This window comes from Caretta caretta, chromosome 16, assembly GCF_965140235.1.
Source record: "Caretta caretta isolate rCarCar2 chromosome 16, rCarCar1.hap1, whole genome shotgun sequence".
NCBI classification, from domain to species: Eukaryota; Metazoa; Chordata; order Testudines; family Cheloniidae; genus Caretta; species Caretta caretta.
Genome location: NC_134221.1, coordinates 15,004,036 through 15,021,799, shown reverse-complemented (window position 1 = coordinate 15,021,799; position 17,764 = coordinate 15,004,036). Strand labels below are relative to the sequence as shown.

Genomic DNA, 17,764 nt, shown 5'->3' with positions numbered 1-17,764 from the left:
TCATTTACCTAGTCATCCTGTCACTTAGGGATTTAAGAGAGAGATCATACCGTGGTCATCAGCCAATGCTTCCCATTGCATTAAGCCTAAATGCAGCGCAGGCGTCCATCTGGTAAGCTAAATTATCTTCTCTGGGTGGATGGTTATATCAGAGAACAGCTGTTATTGTTATTAAATATTTGCACTGTGATAGCCCCCCAAGGGTCCAAGCAGCATAGGGTCGTCATAGAGCCAGGAACTGTATAAACACATAGCAGAAGAAACTGGTTCATGTTCAGAAGAGGCAAATCATCATAATCCTTTCTGCCGTTCAGCTGCTGTGCTGAATCCCACAGCGTGACTCGCCTCTTACCCCACAGTGGTGTTGCTCCTGACAGCCCTGGTGTTAGCGAAAAGAATCCAAAGTGAAGCTGAAGAGAGCTGTAGTGCTGTCTTGTATTAGACCTGATCCTGCAATGAGATCCACCAGTGGTATCCCCATGTATCCTAAGCAATCTTCTTGCTAGTGACGTGACCATGGTGGACAGGAATTGATTAGGATAGTGGCTGCTGGAGTATCAAAAGCGGGTCTGCCCCAGAACATTGGTACTGCCTAGAACATGGTATGGTACAAACAGGCCCTATTTAGGATTGCAGAGCACTAACAAATCTTGATCTATGATATATGGATGTGTGTTTGTCTTTAAAGGCCAGGTGATTCCAGAAGGAGGTGGGGATAGTCCTCTGTACCTCTTTGTTAAGTACTGCAGGAGTTATTTGTAATGAATGAAAAATTGGGGTTCAACACCCTGTGCTTACATACATATGAACACCATGTGTCTCTGGCTCTGTGTGTGGCCCGTGCGTAAATTGCTTTTCTCCACATTTTAAAACCATCATCTTTCAAGATGCAAGGATGGTTCTTGAAAATAATCCATGAGGATTGAGCAGTAAATTATGCTCTGTCCAAAATGTGTGAAATAGATACTAGATGTTAAGGCCAGGAGGGACCATTATGATAATCTAGTCTGACCTCCTGCATAACAGGAGCCAGGCCTCAAAATTTCACCTGGTGATTCCTGCTTCAAGCCCATAACTTTGGTTGAACTGGAGCATAGAAAGGCATCTAATCTTGATTTAAAGACTCCAAGTGATGGACAATGTACCACTTCCCATGGGAAACTGTTCCAATGCTTGATAATACAGTGATGGGATCTTTTGTTCATTTCATTCAAACACAAGCTAGGATTCTGAAGACACTAAGGAAGTGAAAAGAACCAAATTTCAATGATACCCTCTAGGAGAAGCTCCACTATCCCCTTTCCAAGACCAACATTATGCTTTCCTTGAACACAAAGAGAAAGAAAACTCCCAAACAACTCACCTTCTAAATGATAAATGTTCCAAGTAATTTTTATTTAGAATACAAGAGAGAGAGGTACAAATGTATTTACAGCTGTGTACATATACCATCAAATAATATATAATATCAAAGTTTTGTAAATAATGTTTTACATAAATATTTACAAAGGTAAAGTGACAATTGTTTTCTGGAAGTAAAACACAGTTTGCGAAAACTCTATACATCTTATACTTATAATTAATAATATTATAATAGGTTTTTTATATTCTATTTCACAAAATCCTTCTTATTGGGTTCATAACTGTGGCAGGACTCAAGGGGGCGCTCCGGACTGCATTCTGGGTGTGGTTTGGCCAAAGGAATTATTCCTCTCTGGTCTCCAGAGGGCAGTAGAGGTAAGAGTTTAAATAGGCCCTAGAGATATGGATCTGCTGAAGGACAAGCAGCCCTAGTTTAGAGCTGGAGGAGAAACACCCATGCAGTGTGGGAGGTGGCCTTGGCAAGGTGAGCTGAGAGTGTGGGGGGCACTTCTAACCACTCCAGCTCACACACTTCCTGGAAAAATGCTTTTGGTGACACCAGACGACTTGCTTGACTCTCCATTTCTTGAGCACATGATGGGGCAAATTTTTATCAACGTCCTGTTGCTCAATTGCCACTTTGCACGTCCCGTCTGCATGGGCAGAAGCTCAGATGTGTGTGCAGTTTCAGAGGTCTTAACAGGTACACAGCTTAGGCATGAAAAAGTAGGGGTGTGGGTTTTTGAACTAATACACTTGAGTCCGTGGAAACTTACAAAAGATCCTTCCCACTGGTGCTAGCTCTGGCATGGCAGACCAGCCGGACGTGGTATGTGGTGGACCAGCTGAAGTGGCATGGGGACCAGCTGGGGGTCTAGCATGGACTCCAAGCCTAAAGAACATGGTGGCAAAAATGGAACCTGGCCCCATGATTTTTTCTGTACTTTGCTCCCACCAGTACTAACATCAGAATAGGGTTTTGTAAATATCCCCAGTGCAAACCGCTTTGGGGCCAAAATTGCCACTGGTGTAAACAGGCACAGCTGCATTGACTTCAACAGAATGGTGCCCACTCCCACCAATGGTGAATCTGGCCTTCCAGCTGCACTAACTTCAATAGAAGGAAAAGCAATTTTTCTTCTCTTCCTCCAACTGGATTAAACACAAAAACCCTTGGAAAATGTTTCAGAAATCAGCATTTTGGCTCTCCCCTCCCCCCACATATACTGGTGTCTTCACATTAGGGTTCATGTTGTTTTTCATTCTCAATGTGTTTACCCTCCCAAATGCCTTTATGCCACTCGCTGCCTGATGCCAAACACCTCTTCGTCAGCAAACTGTTTAATTAAGAAATCGGCCCTGCCCCATCCTCTCTGCCCCCCACCGCTCCCTGAAGGGTTGATGCCCACAAATTCATCCGCATTATCAATGCCAGTCTCCGACAGCTGGAAATGGCTCCCCGGAGCCCGACAGTGGCTCACAGCACCATTGTAGGTATGTGATGTGCCAGGGAGGCAGGGTGGGGCCCGGGCAAGGCTGGGGAGTGAGACTGCAGGGAGGCATTGGGAGGTCGGTGCCTTGCGCTCTTCTGGTGGGCCCGGAGTCCAGCGAGCTGGGAGTAGGCACTTTGGCAGACCTGGCACTTGTAGGGGCGCTCTCCGGTGTGCAGGCGCACGTGGTTGCGGAGTGTGGAGGACTGGCTGAAGCGGCGGTTGCAGAAGCGGCAGACGAAGGGCTTGTCCAGGGTGTGGATGCGCATGTGGGAGCGCAGGTTGCTGCGGGAGTTGAAGCCCCGGTGGCAGATCACGCACCGCATGCGGCCGGCCGTGCTCGCGCCGGTCTCCACCGTGTGGAAGTCCTCTGTGTAATAAAGAACAACACAAGGAGTCAGCCGCTGCCCTCTGCTCTGCAGCCGAAACAGGATCTCAGGGCCTGAGCAATTCATGCCCTTCCTTGTGCCTGTAAGGTGACTTCATGGCACGAGGGATTCTCAAGGTTACAGCACCTTCAGTAAAGACAGAGGCACATTGGTGCATGGTGACCGGTCGGGACAAGCGCAGTAGCAATGCCCCTGCAGCACATAATGAATCGATAATAAATAACCATCATTTCTGTAAGCACTGCGCAAAACTCAGCTGCATCTGCCATCTAAGGATCTCCAAGCACTTTGACCAATTAACCCTCCCAGCCCCCTGGGAGGTAGGTCTCTCTATTTCAGTTTTATAGACCAGGAAACTGGACACAGAGCTTCTCAGTGACTCACTCAAGGCGAGAGTGAGTTGGAGATAAGAGCCAGGTGCCCTATGCCTTAATCACTAGCCTTTCTTCATGGGGGGGGGGGTTGCTGTTTTCTGTCCTTGAGATCTGGGCCTGTGTGCTGCTAAGATGTCTCTCAAGGACTGGGTTAGTCAATATTTGAAGGCAATAGCTCCCCCCTTAAGACTCAGGTTTAAATCCTGGCTGGGAGTCAAAAGAAAATAAGATGGGTGGGTTGCATCTAGCCCTTATGGGGTGTTTGTCCATGTCACAAAACCACTGCCCACTTCGCGACTGGGCTCTGGAGGAGCCTGAGGCTAGAACAGCAGGGGTCTGGATCAGCATTGGCAGAGCTGGGCAGGGACTTGGTGCTAGCAGAGCAAGGGTGCTGCAGGCCAGGCTTGGGAGCAGGGGACAAGTCTGCACAGCCTCTGTCTGCATCATGCCTGGCGCTAGCCAGCGCTTTCAAACCTGCACAGACCTCAGCACCACAACAACAAAGAGCGATGCTACCATCTTGTCGGGGGAGTGCAGGGCTTTGAAACGATGAGCAGCTGGCCATGGAATTCACAGCACAGCAGCTCCGGAGACACGATGAATCCTTGCTCTTGTTTTTCTGTGCTGGGGGAGGAAGCCTCCCCTGCCCATGCGAGTTGTGCTCTCACTCACAGTGGGTCCATGGCTGCGCATGACCCACTCCTCCTCCCAAGGATTCGGGGTCGGGGGGGCAGGATCAGTCACCTCCGTCTCTTCCTAAAGGATCTCCACGAGACCTTAGAAACTATGGCCAGGGCTGTCTAAAGAGCCCTGCACCCACAGCCGGGGCCAGATTTCCAGAAGCGCTCATGCTGGGTGCATGCTGGGCACCGAGCTCTTTCGAAAATCTGGCTGAGTCACGATGGGGGCTGAGCGCTACTGGCAATCGGGCCCCGGTTGTGGGGGCCGAGCACTTGGTGATCAGGTGCTGAGCTCTTCTGCAGCCCTGAGCCCAGGCACATACAGAGAAGCAGTCACCTCGGCAGAGGCAAAGAGGCAGGGCGGGTGAGTGTGAGTGAGTCAAGGACAGTGGGGCAAACCCCACATCTGCTCAGGCCCTGGGATCTATAATGCAGTGCAGGCAGGAGCACCCTTTTTAAGGTCACACTGAGGCAGCCGCACAGAGCAGGCTGCATGGGACTCACTATCTCTCCTTTCCTTACTACAGTATTATGTTCTACAAACTGGTCCCCCTTTGCATTCTGCCCCCTATTGGACCTGGAGATCTAAAATGCCCTGTTTCTGGCTCATTCGCTCCGGTCCCCTTCTCCGTCTGTCCCAGTGGGAAATGGCAGAACAAGCAGAGAAGGAATCCCAGAGGAGTTAAGAGTCCCCTGTTATGGGATCTTGGGAGAAGATGGGGTTGTAGGGGGTTAAGGAAGGGGCCACCATACAGCTCAGGGAAATCAGTGACTCAGCACTTAGCCTCTGCTAGTGCAGATCACTGAGTCAGCACTTTCTCTGCCCCACTCACCATCCAGGAAGCCTCCTCCAAGTGGGAGTGATGAATGAAAGGCTCTCTCACTGCTGGATTTGGGCCACAGGCTATTCAGGCTGATTGGCCTTAGGGATCCTGCAGACAAAGCTGTAATAGCCCTGGACAAGTCAGCATGGGGAGGCAATGCTAAGACTCACTGATGTCTCCGGCAGAATTTCGGGGGAGCCCCTTGGCCTTAATCCTTATAAGCTAAGCAGCCTTCGTTCCATAGTGGGGCTCAGAGGGATCCCAAGAAGAAAAGTACAGAGCCTACCCTCTCCACTGGGACAGCTTTTGGGATCCCAGTGGTGTTGGTTCCACCAAAGCCCCAGGCAGTTTTCTATTGGGGCAGCTAAAAGGAAAGCCTGGAGAGAACAGCAGCATAAGGGAGACCCAATGTGCTCAGACCCTCCCCCTTACTGGTATTACAAAGGGCTCAGGCAACATCAAGTTATTACTGGTCATTATCTGTTGAGCGCTGGAGTAAATCAGTGCAAGTCTCCCAGTGGAGCGAAGCCGATTCACGCCAGCTGAGGAGCTGGTCCAGGCTGTGCAAACAGCTCTGGAGAAACGGGGCCCAGGATTTTACAAGGCCAGACAGGTCAGGCCCTGGGGCAGGTATCTCGAGCTGCAAGGGAGCAGTGGTTGGAACAGTTCAGAGCCAAGTGCTGGGCTCCCTCCAGAAGCACACCTGGTAGAGAAGACCCTCAAGGCTTTATTCCATCCCACTCTGCGCCCCTCTTCATCAGGGTCTGTCAGCACTGGGTCACGGTCCACCATCAGTCCCTGCTGGATGAGCCCTGAAAGAGCCTGTTTGCCTGAGAGGATCCAGGTGCTAGTGAGACCCCTCCCACCTTTCATTGTCTAGGGATAGCCAGGGCACAGCCGGCAGGGCTTGTGTGCGCAGAATGCGGGCTGGGGGATGAAAGCTGATGTGCATTTGCAACAGTTACTGTCCTATCTAGCGCTACGTACCATGCTTGTTTTTCTTCTGCTCCTCCTCCAAGCCCGGCACGCCCGGGATCCCCAGGAAGGTGTTGTGGGAGTTCCCGTACCAGACCAGCAGCTCTTGGTCTGGTGGAATCATCTACAGGGAAAGAAAAAACAAACAGGGTGGTGATGTGAATAGATTTTTCTGCTTGTTGCCTCCATGATAGCTGGAGCCAGAGGCTTCCTTAGACTCCTAAGGCAAAATTCATCTCTGGTGTAACTCGGGGGTTACAGCAGAAATAATCTGGCAGCTGGAATCTGGAGTGATTGCAAGCGGGACCCTGGAACTGAGAGGTAAAAGACAGGAATTATGGCACATGATTAGAACTGCACATGGCATCCAGACACTTGCCATTTCCCTAGTTCCAATAGCCCAAACCATGCTGAGCACACTAAAAGGCTGGATTTGGCAGACACAGAGCCCAGAGACCGGACTGTCTGAGAAAGTGCTGCCGAGACTGGAAAATAGTCAGAGATTGATCATGACAAATAGACCTGACAGCTCCCTCTGGCTTCAGCGACAGGCCAACAGTGGCTTTATCTTAGAGGCCTCAACTGAGCTCAGAGCCCCATTGCGCTAGGTGCTGTACTTACACAGAATAAGAGACAGTCTCTGCCCCAAACAGTTTACAATCTATATAGACAAGAAAGACAAAGGGTGGGAGGGAAAACTGAGGCAGAGAGAGGCAGTGTTAATCTGATCCAGTACTGCCCCTAAACATTTCGGCCCAAATTCTGTCCTGTGCTGAGATCTGCTCCTGTGCGGTAGGAAGGGGGAGATCTATCTGGGAGCCAGGTATGTGCTGTGCTGAACCTAGGGGCTGCTCCATCTTACCCCAGCTGAGATGTGGCAGAGCACGACTCTTCTCTGCCCCCAGCAAGCCTCCTACTACCACCAAAGGAGCCAATTGGTGTGTGGGGGGGAGGGACCTGCTGGTGCTTTTTAAGCTTAGACAGGAAGTGCAGATACAATAGCTAAGGGCTCAGGTTGCCCAGGGTACAATCAGAGAAGACCCTGACAGTTAGTTAAAGGAAAGGCTTGCACACTTCCCAGTAAGGGGCAGTGGTTTGGTGGGAAGATGGGTCTAAATCAGTGGTTCTCAACCTGCGGCCCAATCAGCACAGAGCTGCGGCCCTTGTGACATCCTCAGGGCCATGCAGGCAGGATTGGATGCAGCCCACATAACAAAGACGTGGCACACAATGGTAAATGGGTTGAGAATCACTGGTCTAAATTCTACTTAGATTCTCAGTTCTTTGGGGCAGGGATAGGCTTTTTGTGCTGTGTTTGTACAGCACCTAATACGGTGGGGTCCTGGGCCATGCCATGCCAGTAATAATCATAAATAACCCTACAGCAAGGTCTTTGATTCCCGCCGCATTTCAGTGCAGCAGGCGGAGTATTCTGCAGCAGCCATAAGGACATTTAAGAAGCGAGGTTTGAAAGCATCTCTTCTGCATTATTTATTGTGGTGTTGAAATCCATTTATTTTCCTTTGCCCTTCACTTTTTCAGTGTCTCAGGTTTGTGGGAGGACAGTGCATACCTACATTGTAGAGATCAGGGGATTGCTGGGGCTTTTGGCACCTGGGAAGTAGTTTGAAAACGTAGGGTGAGCAAACCATATTCTGCTGAAATGACCCATCAAGAAATAGTTAACCGGGCTGGCATTTAGAGTGGTGTCATTAGGTTTCAGAACAAGGCAATTCTCACTGGTCTGAGCTACAATTTTAGGCTGTCAGACACTGTTACACTAGATCACACCTACTTCGTGTTTTTATGGTTTTTATGCAAATCATGTTTTAGAGATTTAATTTAAATAATTGTAATAATAAAAGCCCAGATTCTGGAGCACAACTTTGCAGCCATCGAGTCACCGAATACACAGGGGCCGGATTCAACAAAGCACTTAAATATGTGCCTAACTTTAAGCATATGAGGAATCACGCTACAAACAATGGGAATTGACCTTAAGTTAGGCACTTGGTTAATGATGAATAGTGGCCTATCTAAGGGTTGAATAGTATGAACTTGGAAATAAATTGTAGGTCTCACTTTCTGGCATGCATGCAATCATTTAACCATCTCATTGAAAACTAGTCCCTTTTAATAGAATAGAAGAAATAGAAGAGAAGGGATGAACGCACATCCAGTGTGCACGCGCTGGATTGCACGTATGCACCAGTGTGCGTGCGTGTGGATGAGGGCAGAAGTGTGCATGTGCACAGAAAGATGTGTGCACACAGGCACCAAGGCAATCTGAATCACCCCCACAAATCTCACGGCCTTCCGATTGAAGGTTGAAACTCACTGCCTCAACTTCGCACCCCCACAGCTGCAGCTAGACACAGCTGAGGAAGAAGATGAAGAAGGAAGAGGAAGTGGGAAGAAAGAAAAGAGGGAAACAAAAATTCAACAAGCAAATAAAAGCAATTAATTACAAAAATGTCCCCAATCTACCTGCCTGGGGGGGAGGAGGAAGGACTAAGACGCGTTGGGTCATTAGTGGAGTTGGTTTAACTGTGTGGGTAATGTTCAGACACTACCGCAATGAAAACAGACGGATTGCGTGAAAACATAGACACTTTACAAGTCTGTGTGCTGGGAAAAAGAGACCAAAAGAAAGTGTGTCAAAGTGTGTGTCCACCTGCGGAGAGAGTGCAAGATGGGGGGGAGGTGAGAGAGAAGAGAGAGTGTGTGTGTGAATGCAGATGAGAAAGATGGTGTGTGTGTGTGTGTGTGTAATAAACTGGATTTTTCAGTATGTCGGTTCTTTTTCTAGCATTGCATCCTACCTCTGCTGGATTCCCAAGAAACTGATGTCTTTTTTAATGACATGTAATCATGTATGAAAGCATTGCTTTCCATGATGCTATTGCAAAGATTAGATCCACGTTTACAGATCAGAAACTCAGTCTTTGGGAATTAAGGGCCCAATCCTGCTGCCTTTACGAGATTAGCCCTGGGGTCTATTCAGGAGAGTCAAATCTGCGGGATTGGGCTCTTACTACCGTCTCCAGAGGGTCACTCTGTTCTGAAATTAACCACCCAGAGCCTCAGTCCTGGGATTCATATTTATTTTAAACCCACGTTTAGCTTTTGTGAAGTTTCAAGGTGGTGAATAGTGGCTGGAATCACTCGCTGTTCTGAGACACTTTATTTGTGCTCCCGTAACTCAACAGTAGCTTTGATTTAAAGGGTGCATATATTACGTTTGGTGAGCAAGTGGCCCCTTCATTTGGTATTTCAAAGCAGGGAAGCAGCCAAGATATCAAGGGCCATTCAGCGCCTACGCTTGGACAGAGATGTTTGCAATAAATAACCTACATTTCTTAAATGAGCTTTGCTCTGAGGCCAGAATGGATACACTTGCTGTAAAAGATATGGTGGAGCCACCCCCCTCTAGCGGGTTCATCAAAGGGATTCTAAGGATGTACCCAAGCGGATCAGAGTGGATGAGGTCCACTGGGTGAAAATCCACTTCTAATCCCCCCTCCCACAAATAGACACCTCAATAAATATTCACCCCAATGCAGGCTGATCCAGCATTCTTTGTGCCCAACCTCCATTCCTAATGATTTCAAACAGAATAAACAGAGGAATAGGAGCCAACTTCAGAGCGTGAGTACCTGTGGCACTGTGCGTGTGCATTGTGTGACTGGGTATGGGACTCTGGGGCGAGGAAGGAATGCAGAATCGGGACCTAGACCGAGCTATTAAAATCTAATCTCAGACACTTTCAGGACACTTTGATTTCCCTTCCTCTCTCTTTCAGAACAAAATTCATAATTAACCCCATCTCCATCTGACACTGTGGAGAGATCCTGCTTTATTTAATTCACTGGGAGCAGGAGCAGACCCATGCACACCAGTAGACGCCTGGATACCAGCATGTACCACACTGTGCTTAACTGTGACATTTATTTCCTTTGTCAATTGGAGTCACAAACTCTTACGTTATTATAATTTTGGGTTTTCTGCGATCTAGAAGAACTGAAAAATAGTGTTCTGGTGTTTGTAGAGTCATGGATTCAGACATATGAGCAGTGTGAACTGCGTATTACTGTCTGTCTGTATTAGGTATTATATACACACCTATATATGTATCTATCGTCATTCATACACACACGTATGCTAGCCATCACATACATGTCATCCATCTATATTTCTGAGAATTATGTCAGTATAATACTATGATTGTATTTCATCATATGGTATAAAAAACAAAGATAAAAAGCAGTTACACTCCCTTTACAAGGAGCAACCTTTCCTGCAGCCCATCCACAGGAATAGGGAGTTTAGGATCAGCTATAGATAAAAATCTGAGCTATTATTTTTCCGTTAGGCAAAGAAACCCCACCTGTGAGGAACGTTACATAATAACAACACTTAGCTCTCCTGTGTCCTGGATTTACACGGGTGAGCTGGGGATGGTTTCTAGCTTCGGGCAGTGCCTTAGACTGCAGAAAGCTGGTTACAAATGCCCAAGTTGCCTGCCACAGAAAAGGAACAGTTTTTGCTCGTTCTGCACCAACCTATTTGACTTGACTGTTTCATTTAGCTCCAGGATAAACTGTGGGCCTGAATGATCTGTCCCTATGCTGGCAGAACTCCTATCTGAAGTCAGTGGGAGTTTGACCTGCCTACGGGGCACAGAATTGGGACCCAATGGTTTTTCTTTCAAATCTCACTTTGGGGGTGATCTGCAAGGTGCTGTGGACCTGGGTCACCATCCAACAAAGCATGTGGCTCACCTTTAAGCCCATGCAGGGCCCTAAAAACTTCAATGGGACTATGCACATGGTAAGCACACACACTTAAGCTGGTTGGGGACCAAACTGCTCAGCACCACGCAGGCAGCCCCTTGCACGTTCCCTTCCACTAGTGTGTTCAGGGCGCAATTGTTCTATCCTGGATCCCTGGAGCTGGCTCTGTTGGACCCACGTGGCAAAGAGCAACACGGCGAGCATGTGCTCATATTCCTCTCCTGGCTAAGAGAGTCTCCAGAGCCAAGTGAATCCAATCTTATTCCTGGGGCATTTGTTATCCTCGACTCACTGCTGGAGTCGTGCCAGAGCCAATCCCGCCGTGATGGGAGGTTGGATTCAATGAGGGACATTCCCACCCCTGCCCCCACCCAGGCAGCTGAATAGTAATACTGCTGAGACCCACGTCGGGCTCTGAATCCAACATCCCTTTCATCCGAAATGCGGCCGCCACCTTGAACTCCAGCTGCTTCCTGCTCGGCAGGCAGGGCCCACTGGCTGCCCCAAGGTATCATCCCAACAGAGTTTGAGGTGGGGCCTTCCCCTCTGTGTGGCATGCTCCCTATATGCCCCGCTTCCAGAGACTTTCCATGGGAGTCTCAGCACCTCCTGGGCCCTGTTTATTTGTCTCTCTCTGCAGGGAGCTTGCGGCATTGGCTTACAGGGATTTTTTTAATATCAGGTGTGTGGAACATGTTGCCTTCAGCTCTGATATTGTTAGGTGCTCAGAGGCCTGTGGGTGCCTCTTGGAGATGATTACCTCCCATTAGAACTGGCTGGCTCTATTGCTTGGGCAGTCCGGTTGTGTGCTGCTTGTGAGGAGCGGTCCCATTGCAGTCCTGAGCTCTCCTGGGGGGCCAATTTGTGATGAAAGACAAATAGCCCTCGCCTTTCCATGCAGCCGGGAGCCAGCACCCCAGCCGGCGAGATCTGCGGTCTCAGAGCCACAGCCTGGCAGCTGTGCTATTATTAAACCTGTATATTGTGGTAGTTCTGAGAAGCCGGATCGGGGCCCCTTGTACTGGCACTGATGAAAACATGATCCCTGCCTCAAAGAGCTTGCAACTGAATTCCACGAACCAGAAACATGGGCTTGGCCAGTTCCGTAATTTGCAGCTCTGGAAGCCTGATCCTGCACATCTTTATCCAGCCAACATGCCATGGCCTGATTCTCCTCTCTCTCACACTGGTTTTACACAAAGCTCACTGGCGTCACTCCTGATTTATGTCGTTGTTACCAGGAGCAGCACCCGGTCCATGGAATTCAATGAATCTTTTGGCTGAATCAAGACTTGCAGGATCAGGGATCTGTGTAGTTAACTTGAATCCCCAATACTTTAATTTTAACAATAACGTAACCTGTATGTTTTATGTTAAACCTACCTGATTCTGATTTGTCCCAGGCATAGACCTAGAAGCGGGGTCCATTAGAGGCAATGACAGAATCCTGCTCCCATTAGAGGTAGTGGCAAAAGTCACACTGACTTCAATGGGAGAAGGAGCAGACCCCTAAGGTTAACATCTCAGTCCTCCACACAGATCCACAGCAGGAAGAAAGCCCAAGTCTTATTTCTTTTCTCTTTCCCGTTTCCTGCACACACACACACACCCTGTGGATCAAGACTGAACTGAAATGGGAGGAAAAAGACAAACTCCCATTTTTCCAGGCCCCCCCTGCAAACCCAGGCAATGGCGATTGCACCGAGCCGCCCGCCAAGCTCCGTTCTCATGTGTGCGCGTGTCGCTCTCCAACACCGCCCCATCAACCCCTGCTGCTCTCGAGAGGGTCTCGGTGCCAACATTTCTCCCTCCGCAAGCCACTAGCCTTTTCACTGCTGTCTGAATTAGGCCCCTGAAGGCAAAGTACTGACGAACAAGGGAGGATGCGCGATACGGGGAATGCCAGTTCCCTGCTCCGCTTCTCCCCAAAACACACACACTTTTTTCCAGCCTCACTTACCTCAATGGCCTTGTAGAATATGCTGTTTCCTATCTGGATCACTTCCAAGTTCTGCTCCTGCTCGTTCCTGGCACACTTGATGTAGGTCATCCAGCTACGGTGGTCTTCTTGGCTGGCATCGATGAAGTAGCGGACAGTGCCATCTTCATTGAAGACCTAGGGTGAGGAGCAAGGGAGTGATATATTAGTAGCCTCGTGGCTGAATGTGCAGCCCAAGTCCTTTCCACCTGACACACCCAGGGATGGCTCAGGGTCCTGTGGGTGCTGTGAGAAGTCAGTGGCCTTTAAACACCCCCTATGCACACACAGAGCCTCAGTAGGTCAGGGATGCTCATCCCTTGGGCTATGTGGCAAGTTTGTAGCGGCTGGGGTGGGTGTTATTTGTCATGATGGGAGGCAGGGGTCAGAAGGGTTTAATCAGTTAAAGGGAGGGGGCAACACATAGGATGAGATGTTCGGTGTGTGTAGCTCATCTTTCCCAGTGGAGATGACGTGGGAGGGCCATAGAAAGGGGAAGCCTTGGGCATGTACAGGCTGCAACAAAGGCAGCAAACCTGCATGAGCAGCACCTCAAAGCCAGCAGTTTACCTGGCAATTAAAACACACAGATTGAAAGGGCTCCATCCCTGGTTACACTGGAGATGGGCAAACTCCCTTGTGAGCCACACTGGTTATCTGGGAACAGGGACAAGATCCTCACTCCTCGCAGCAAGTACTGCTGTCTGGTGGGGCCTTGGCCTTCCCTTTCTCTGCATGGCACAAAAAGAGGCCAGCAGAGGAGGTTTGGTGCTGGGCCAGGAGGAGATTTTGGAGCCTAACCCAGCTCCCAAGGAAGCGGATGGAAAAACTCCATCGGCTTCACTGAGTCGGATCAGGCCCCGGCCCTTCCAGATGAGGGGCTATTGAATGAAAAGGCCTTGCCCTTACCGTAATTCTCCTAGCTACAGCCCAACCCCCTGCTGTTTTCCATCAGCTGACTTGTACCTACAGAAATGTGGCCCAGGCCAGCCCAGCCTTAGCACCGAGGTCCTTGCTGTTCTCACAGGGGTCAGTTCAGCTGTTTCTGTAGCGCTTTGCCCCTGCGTTTTGTTAAATTAGGCTTGATCTAAACCCCAGGGTCACGCAAGGTCTGCCCCGAAAGGCTGGAAACCTCGCGTCCATTCCGGGCAGTCCCCCGTCCCCTCCGGCTGGCCCAGAGCACGCATCCCAACCCGCTTTCCCGGGCGAGGCAATCATTCCGCTGCGGGTGAAACGCAATCGGGAATCCGGTGCGTTTTACTCCAGGTCTAATGGCACCGTGTGAGGCAGGTTCTGGCCTCTCTACCTGGCTTTGTGAGCGAGAAGTTGCATAAGGCAAAGGAAACCTTTCTCCACTCTGGGCCGGGGACTAACTCCAGGGGGGGCGGAATTTATTTATTCTATAAAAGATTCCTTTCTCCTATGGAAATCCTGCGAAATTAACACACACACACCCCTTTGGGATAAATCAGGTACGTTCACCGGCATGTCTAGCTCCTTTAACGGGACCATCACAAAGCCCTTTACTTAGCCCCCCCACCATATCATCGTGGTCCCCCATTATACCGTGGGGAAACTGAGGCGGGGGGGGGGAATGACTTGCCACAGGTCGCAACGAGCACGCGACGGGACCGAGGAGTCCTCATTCCCTGCCCCGTGTGCTGGACCGCAAAGCCGGTCGTTAATTGCTCTGTGAATCGAGGTCTGCGTGTTCCTGCAAGTTGGGCGCACAGGCACAAGTTGCGCGGGCAGGACGGGGCTAGCTGGGTAACAGGGGCTCTCCCGCTCAGTGGAGGGGCTATGCTCAGTGCGCAGGAAGAGTTAGGTAGCCCATCCCTGAACTCGTGCGCCCCCCTCCCCTCTTTACCTCCCACATGAGATTGTTGTTCTTGCACAGATCCACGTGCTCCGGCGAGATGACTCTGCCGGTGAAAGGCCCCATCTCGGTGCCAGCTTTGATCCAGGTCTTGGAGAAGATGCCCAGCCCTTCCCCGGGGATGGAGCTCTGGGCGATGATCACTTCTGAGGGCAGGACCAGGCTGGATAACTTCTGCACCTCTGCGGGGAGGGAAGAGAGAAGAGGGGGTTGGAGGGGGGGGGAAATCAGGGCTCGCCTTTGCCCACCCCCCGTCTAACTAACCCCGATTCTACCTTTTGTCCGTCTCCCCCAGTCTCTAACCCAACCCTCCCCCCACCCCAGGTAAGCGGCGCCCGGACACCAGGGTTTCCTGCCAGGGACCGAATCCTAGCGCCGCGTTCTGCGGGCAGGGGAGTTCCCTTCCCGGGGAGACAAGGCACCAGACTTCAGCGAGGGACTCCGAAGCTGGGATGCGAGGTGGTCTCCCCTCCCCGGTCAATTTCTGGGCGGCGCTGGGAGACTGGAAGTCATGCTGCCCTGGGCGGGGCGGGTTGTGGGGCAGAGGAATCCCCCCCCCCAGCCTCTCCTGCCCCTGGGCACCTACAAAGTACGGCTTGGCAAATTCTAACCGAACTTCGCAGCCTTGCCCGGGCCCCCCAGCAAACCCGCGCCGAGAAATGCCCCACTCGCATCCTACAAGGTCTTACAAGCTTCCCCTCCAAGGCATTGAGAAGGCACCTGGGGGGAAAAAACCCGACGTTGAGAGCACGCAGGGCGGAGAAAGGGGGTTAAATGGTGTCTATTTCAGCCCATCGAGCAATTTGTCACGCAGCTAAAGTGATCCGCATTCATTAAACTCAACTAGAAAGCAATTGCTAATTCTAAATTCATTAGCCCTTTAAGAATGCTGTAGCGATCCATCGCGCCTGAATGGCGCGGGGACTTGCTTAAAGGGGCCCAGGAATTCCTCTGACAAAATGGGGAGATTAGCTGGTTGAAATAATGTGAATGAAAATGGAATTAGGCTCCATGGTAAATTAAGAGAGGAACAGAAATCCTCGAGGGGGGAAAGGGAGCCGGGGCGCCCCATAGATGCCAAAGCGAGAGAAAACAGATTGTCCCCGAGCTGATGAATGAGGAATAAGAACTTGAGACATCTTAAAGAAAAGAAACGTCCCCCCCCCCTTCCCCGCCCCGGCTCCCTTTTTAAGGTCTTGGTTTAAGTGGGAACTTTCTCAGGTCAAGCCCAAGTTAACTAAATGAATTAAACCCCTCTTCTCTCTCAGTCAACTGCTATTACACGCCTAATAAGGCCTTAAATGCCAGGGGCTTAAGGCTTCAATGGGCTGAGGATAAACGCTGAGCAAAGCGGGGAAACGATGGGAGGCCGGAGTGGGAAAGTCAACGCGGGAAAAGGGAGCTTGGGAAAGAGACTTGAACATGCAAAGTCCCTCGGAGGTGGGGACCCCCGGGGCGCACGGATCCGCAGAGCAATGGCTGCTGGCCTTTTCCTCTGGAAACCAGGAGCGCTGGATTCTCCCTGGCGCCCCATGGGTGGGATGATTTTCAGCCGAAGGGAGAGAGGCCGAAAAGCTGCCGGGAATGGGGCCGGTGGGAAGCCAGCGGGCGGAGCGCCCCGCGGACCTTGGCGCGCTCTGGAGGGTGGCTCTCCCCAGACTGGTCCCGGCGCCGGCGCCTTCTTCTCGCCCTCCAGAGCCGGCTGGCGGGGGCAGTTTTTAGGGACTGGCCCGATCCTCCCCCCCCGCCGCTTCCCTTGCGAAGCGGAGCGGAGACGAGGCTACTCACCCCCCGAGAAGGACTGAGCCAGCACCTCCGCCGTGAAGGCCGTTTTGGGGTTACTGTGGCTGCTCTTCTCCTCGAAGAGCTGCTCGCCCAGCACGTTCCTCCACCGGCCGTAGAGAAAGCTGTGGAGGATGTCCGACGTGATCACCTCCGCCAAGGACAGCCCCTGCGGCTTCAGCCCCGTCTTGAGAACCAGCGCCTCCGCGGGGAGCACGGAGCCCATCATGGAAACCCAGCGGCGGGGGGGATCGCCGGGCAGCTGGGCGCAGAGGGCGGGCGGGGAAGTCGGGCGCAGAGCGCTGCTCAGCCCGGGGCGATGGGCTCCTCGCTCTTGACAGATTCCTCTTGGCAAACTCTCTCAGCCGGCTATATATGAGCGGCGGTGACCCTCCTAATTGGTTATTAATGACCCCCCGACGCTGGAAGATAGACTTGTTCTACCAGACTGAGGCAAACCTTCAGAGACCCCCCCCTTCCCCCTGGGTGGGGGGTGGGGGGGGAGACAGACACGGAGAGAGGCAGCCTCGCATATCCCAGCAATAGCCCATCAGTGGAGAGAGAGACAGAGAAAGCTTCTCTGATGGACACCTGCTCTAGAAACATCCGTAGACCTTCCCAGCCAGCTGGGGGGAGGGAAGGGGAAAAGGAAACTAAATACTAAATATAATAAAATAATAATAATAATAATTAATAACCCCCTTATCGCGGGCTGGCAGGGGGACAGCGGGCGGTGTTTTCACACAATGCGAGCGGTGGGCGCTGCAAAAATAGAGACATGCAGCTAACCTGGGGGGCCGAAGGCTGCATTGGCTTTCAAGTGAAGCCACCTGGATTCGCCTTAGGAAAGACGGGAGATTTTCGCTCTGGCGAGGAAGAGCCAGGGGGGAGGGCAGGCAAAATGGGTTTCACTCCCCAGCTCCTGCTCGGGTTTGCACCGATACCCCATAGCGCACGTTTACACGAGAGCTTTGAACCCTGCCGACAAAGAGAGAGAAACGCCCGGCTGCTGTTTGCCTTGGACAGCACCCGCGGCCCTGCAGCAGGACAGAGCCGAGCTGCTGAAAGTTACTCAGGGTGAAACCGACCGGAGGGTTTTTAATTGTAAGTTGGAAAAATCAAAGCTCCTCCCGTCTCTCAGGCGCCTCCAGCTGCTGGCCAGGTACAACCAGGGTCCCTTCGATCACTCGGGGCAGAGCGGAGAAGTAAGCGGGAGAAACGGATCTGCTGGACTAGGGGCC

General features: G+C 51.2%; 1 protein-coding gene across 2 annotated transcripts; it reads right to left on the bottom strand.

Moving 5' to 3' along the window:
* Positions 1-1,385: 1,385 nt before the first annotated feature.
* PRDM12 (PR/SET domain 12) lies at positions 1,386-17,146 on the bottom strand. Of its 2 annotated transcripts, XM_048823391.2 has the most exons (6): positions 16,530-17,146; positions 14,733-14,923; positions 12,848-13,003; positions 6,107-6,218; positions 5,129-5,239; positions 1,386-3,222 (listed from the first exon to the last, which is right to left on the bottom strand). In XM_048823391.2, the coding sequence occupies exons 1-6, from the start codon at positions 16,750-16,752 to the stop codon at positions 2,840-2,842; spliced, it is 1,176 nt and encodes a 391-aa protein (XP_048679348.1). In that variant the 5' UTR covers positions 16,753-17,146; the 3' UTR covers positions 1,386-2,839. The 2 variants fall into 2 exon arrangements, with proteins under 2 accessions (XP_048679348.1, XP_048679349.1); XM_048823392.2 differs by lacking the exon at positions 5,129-5,239 and having other exon boundaries at positions 1,389-3,222; positions 16,530-17,140.
* Positions 17,147-17,764: the final 618 nt, after the last annotated feature.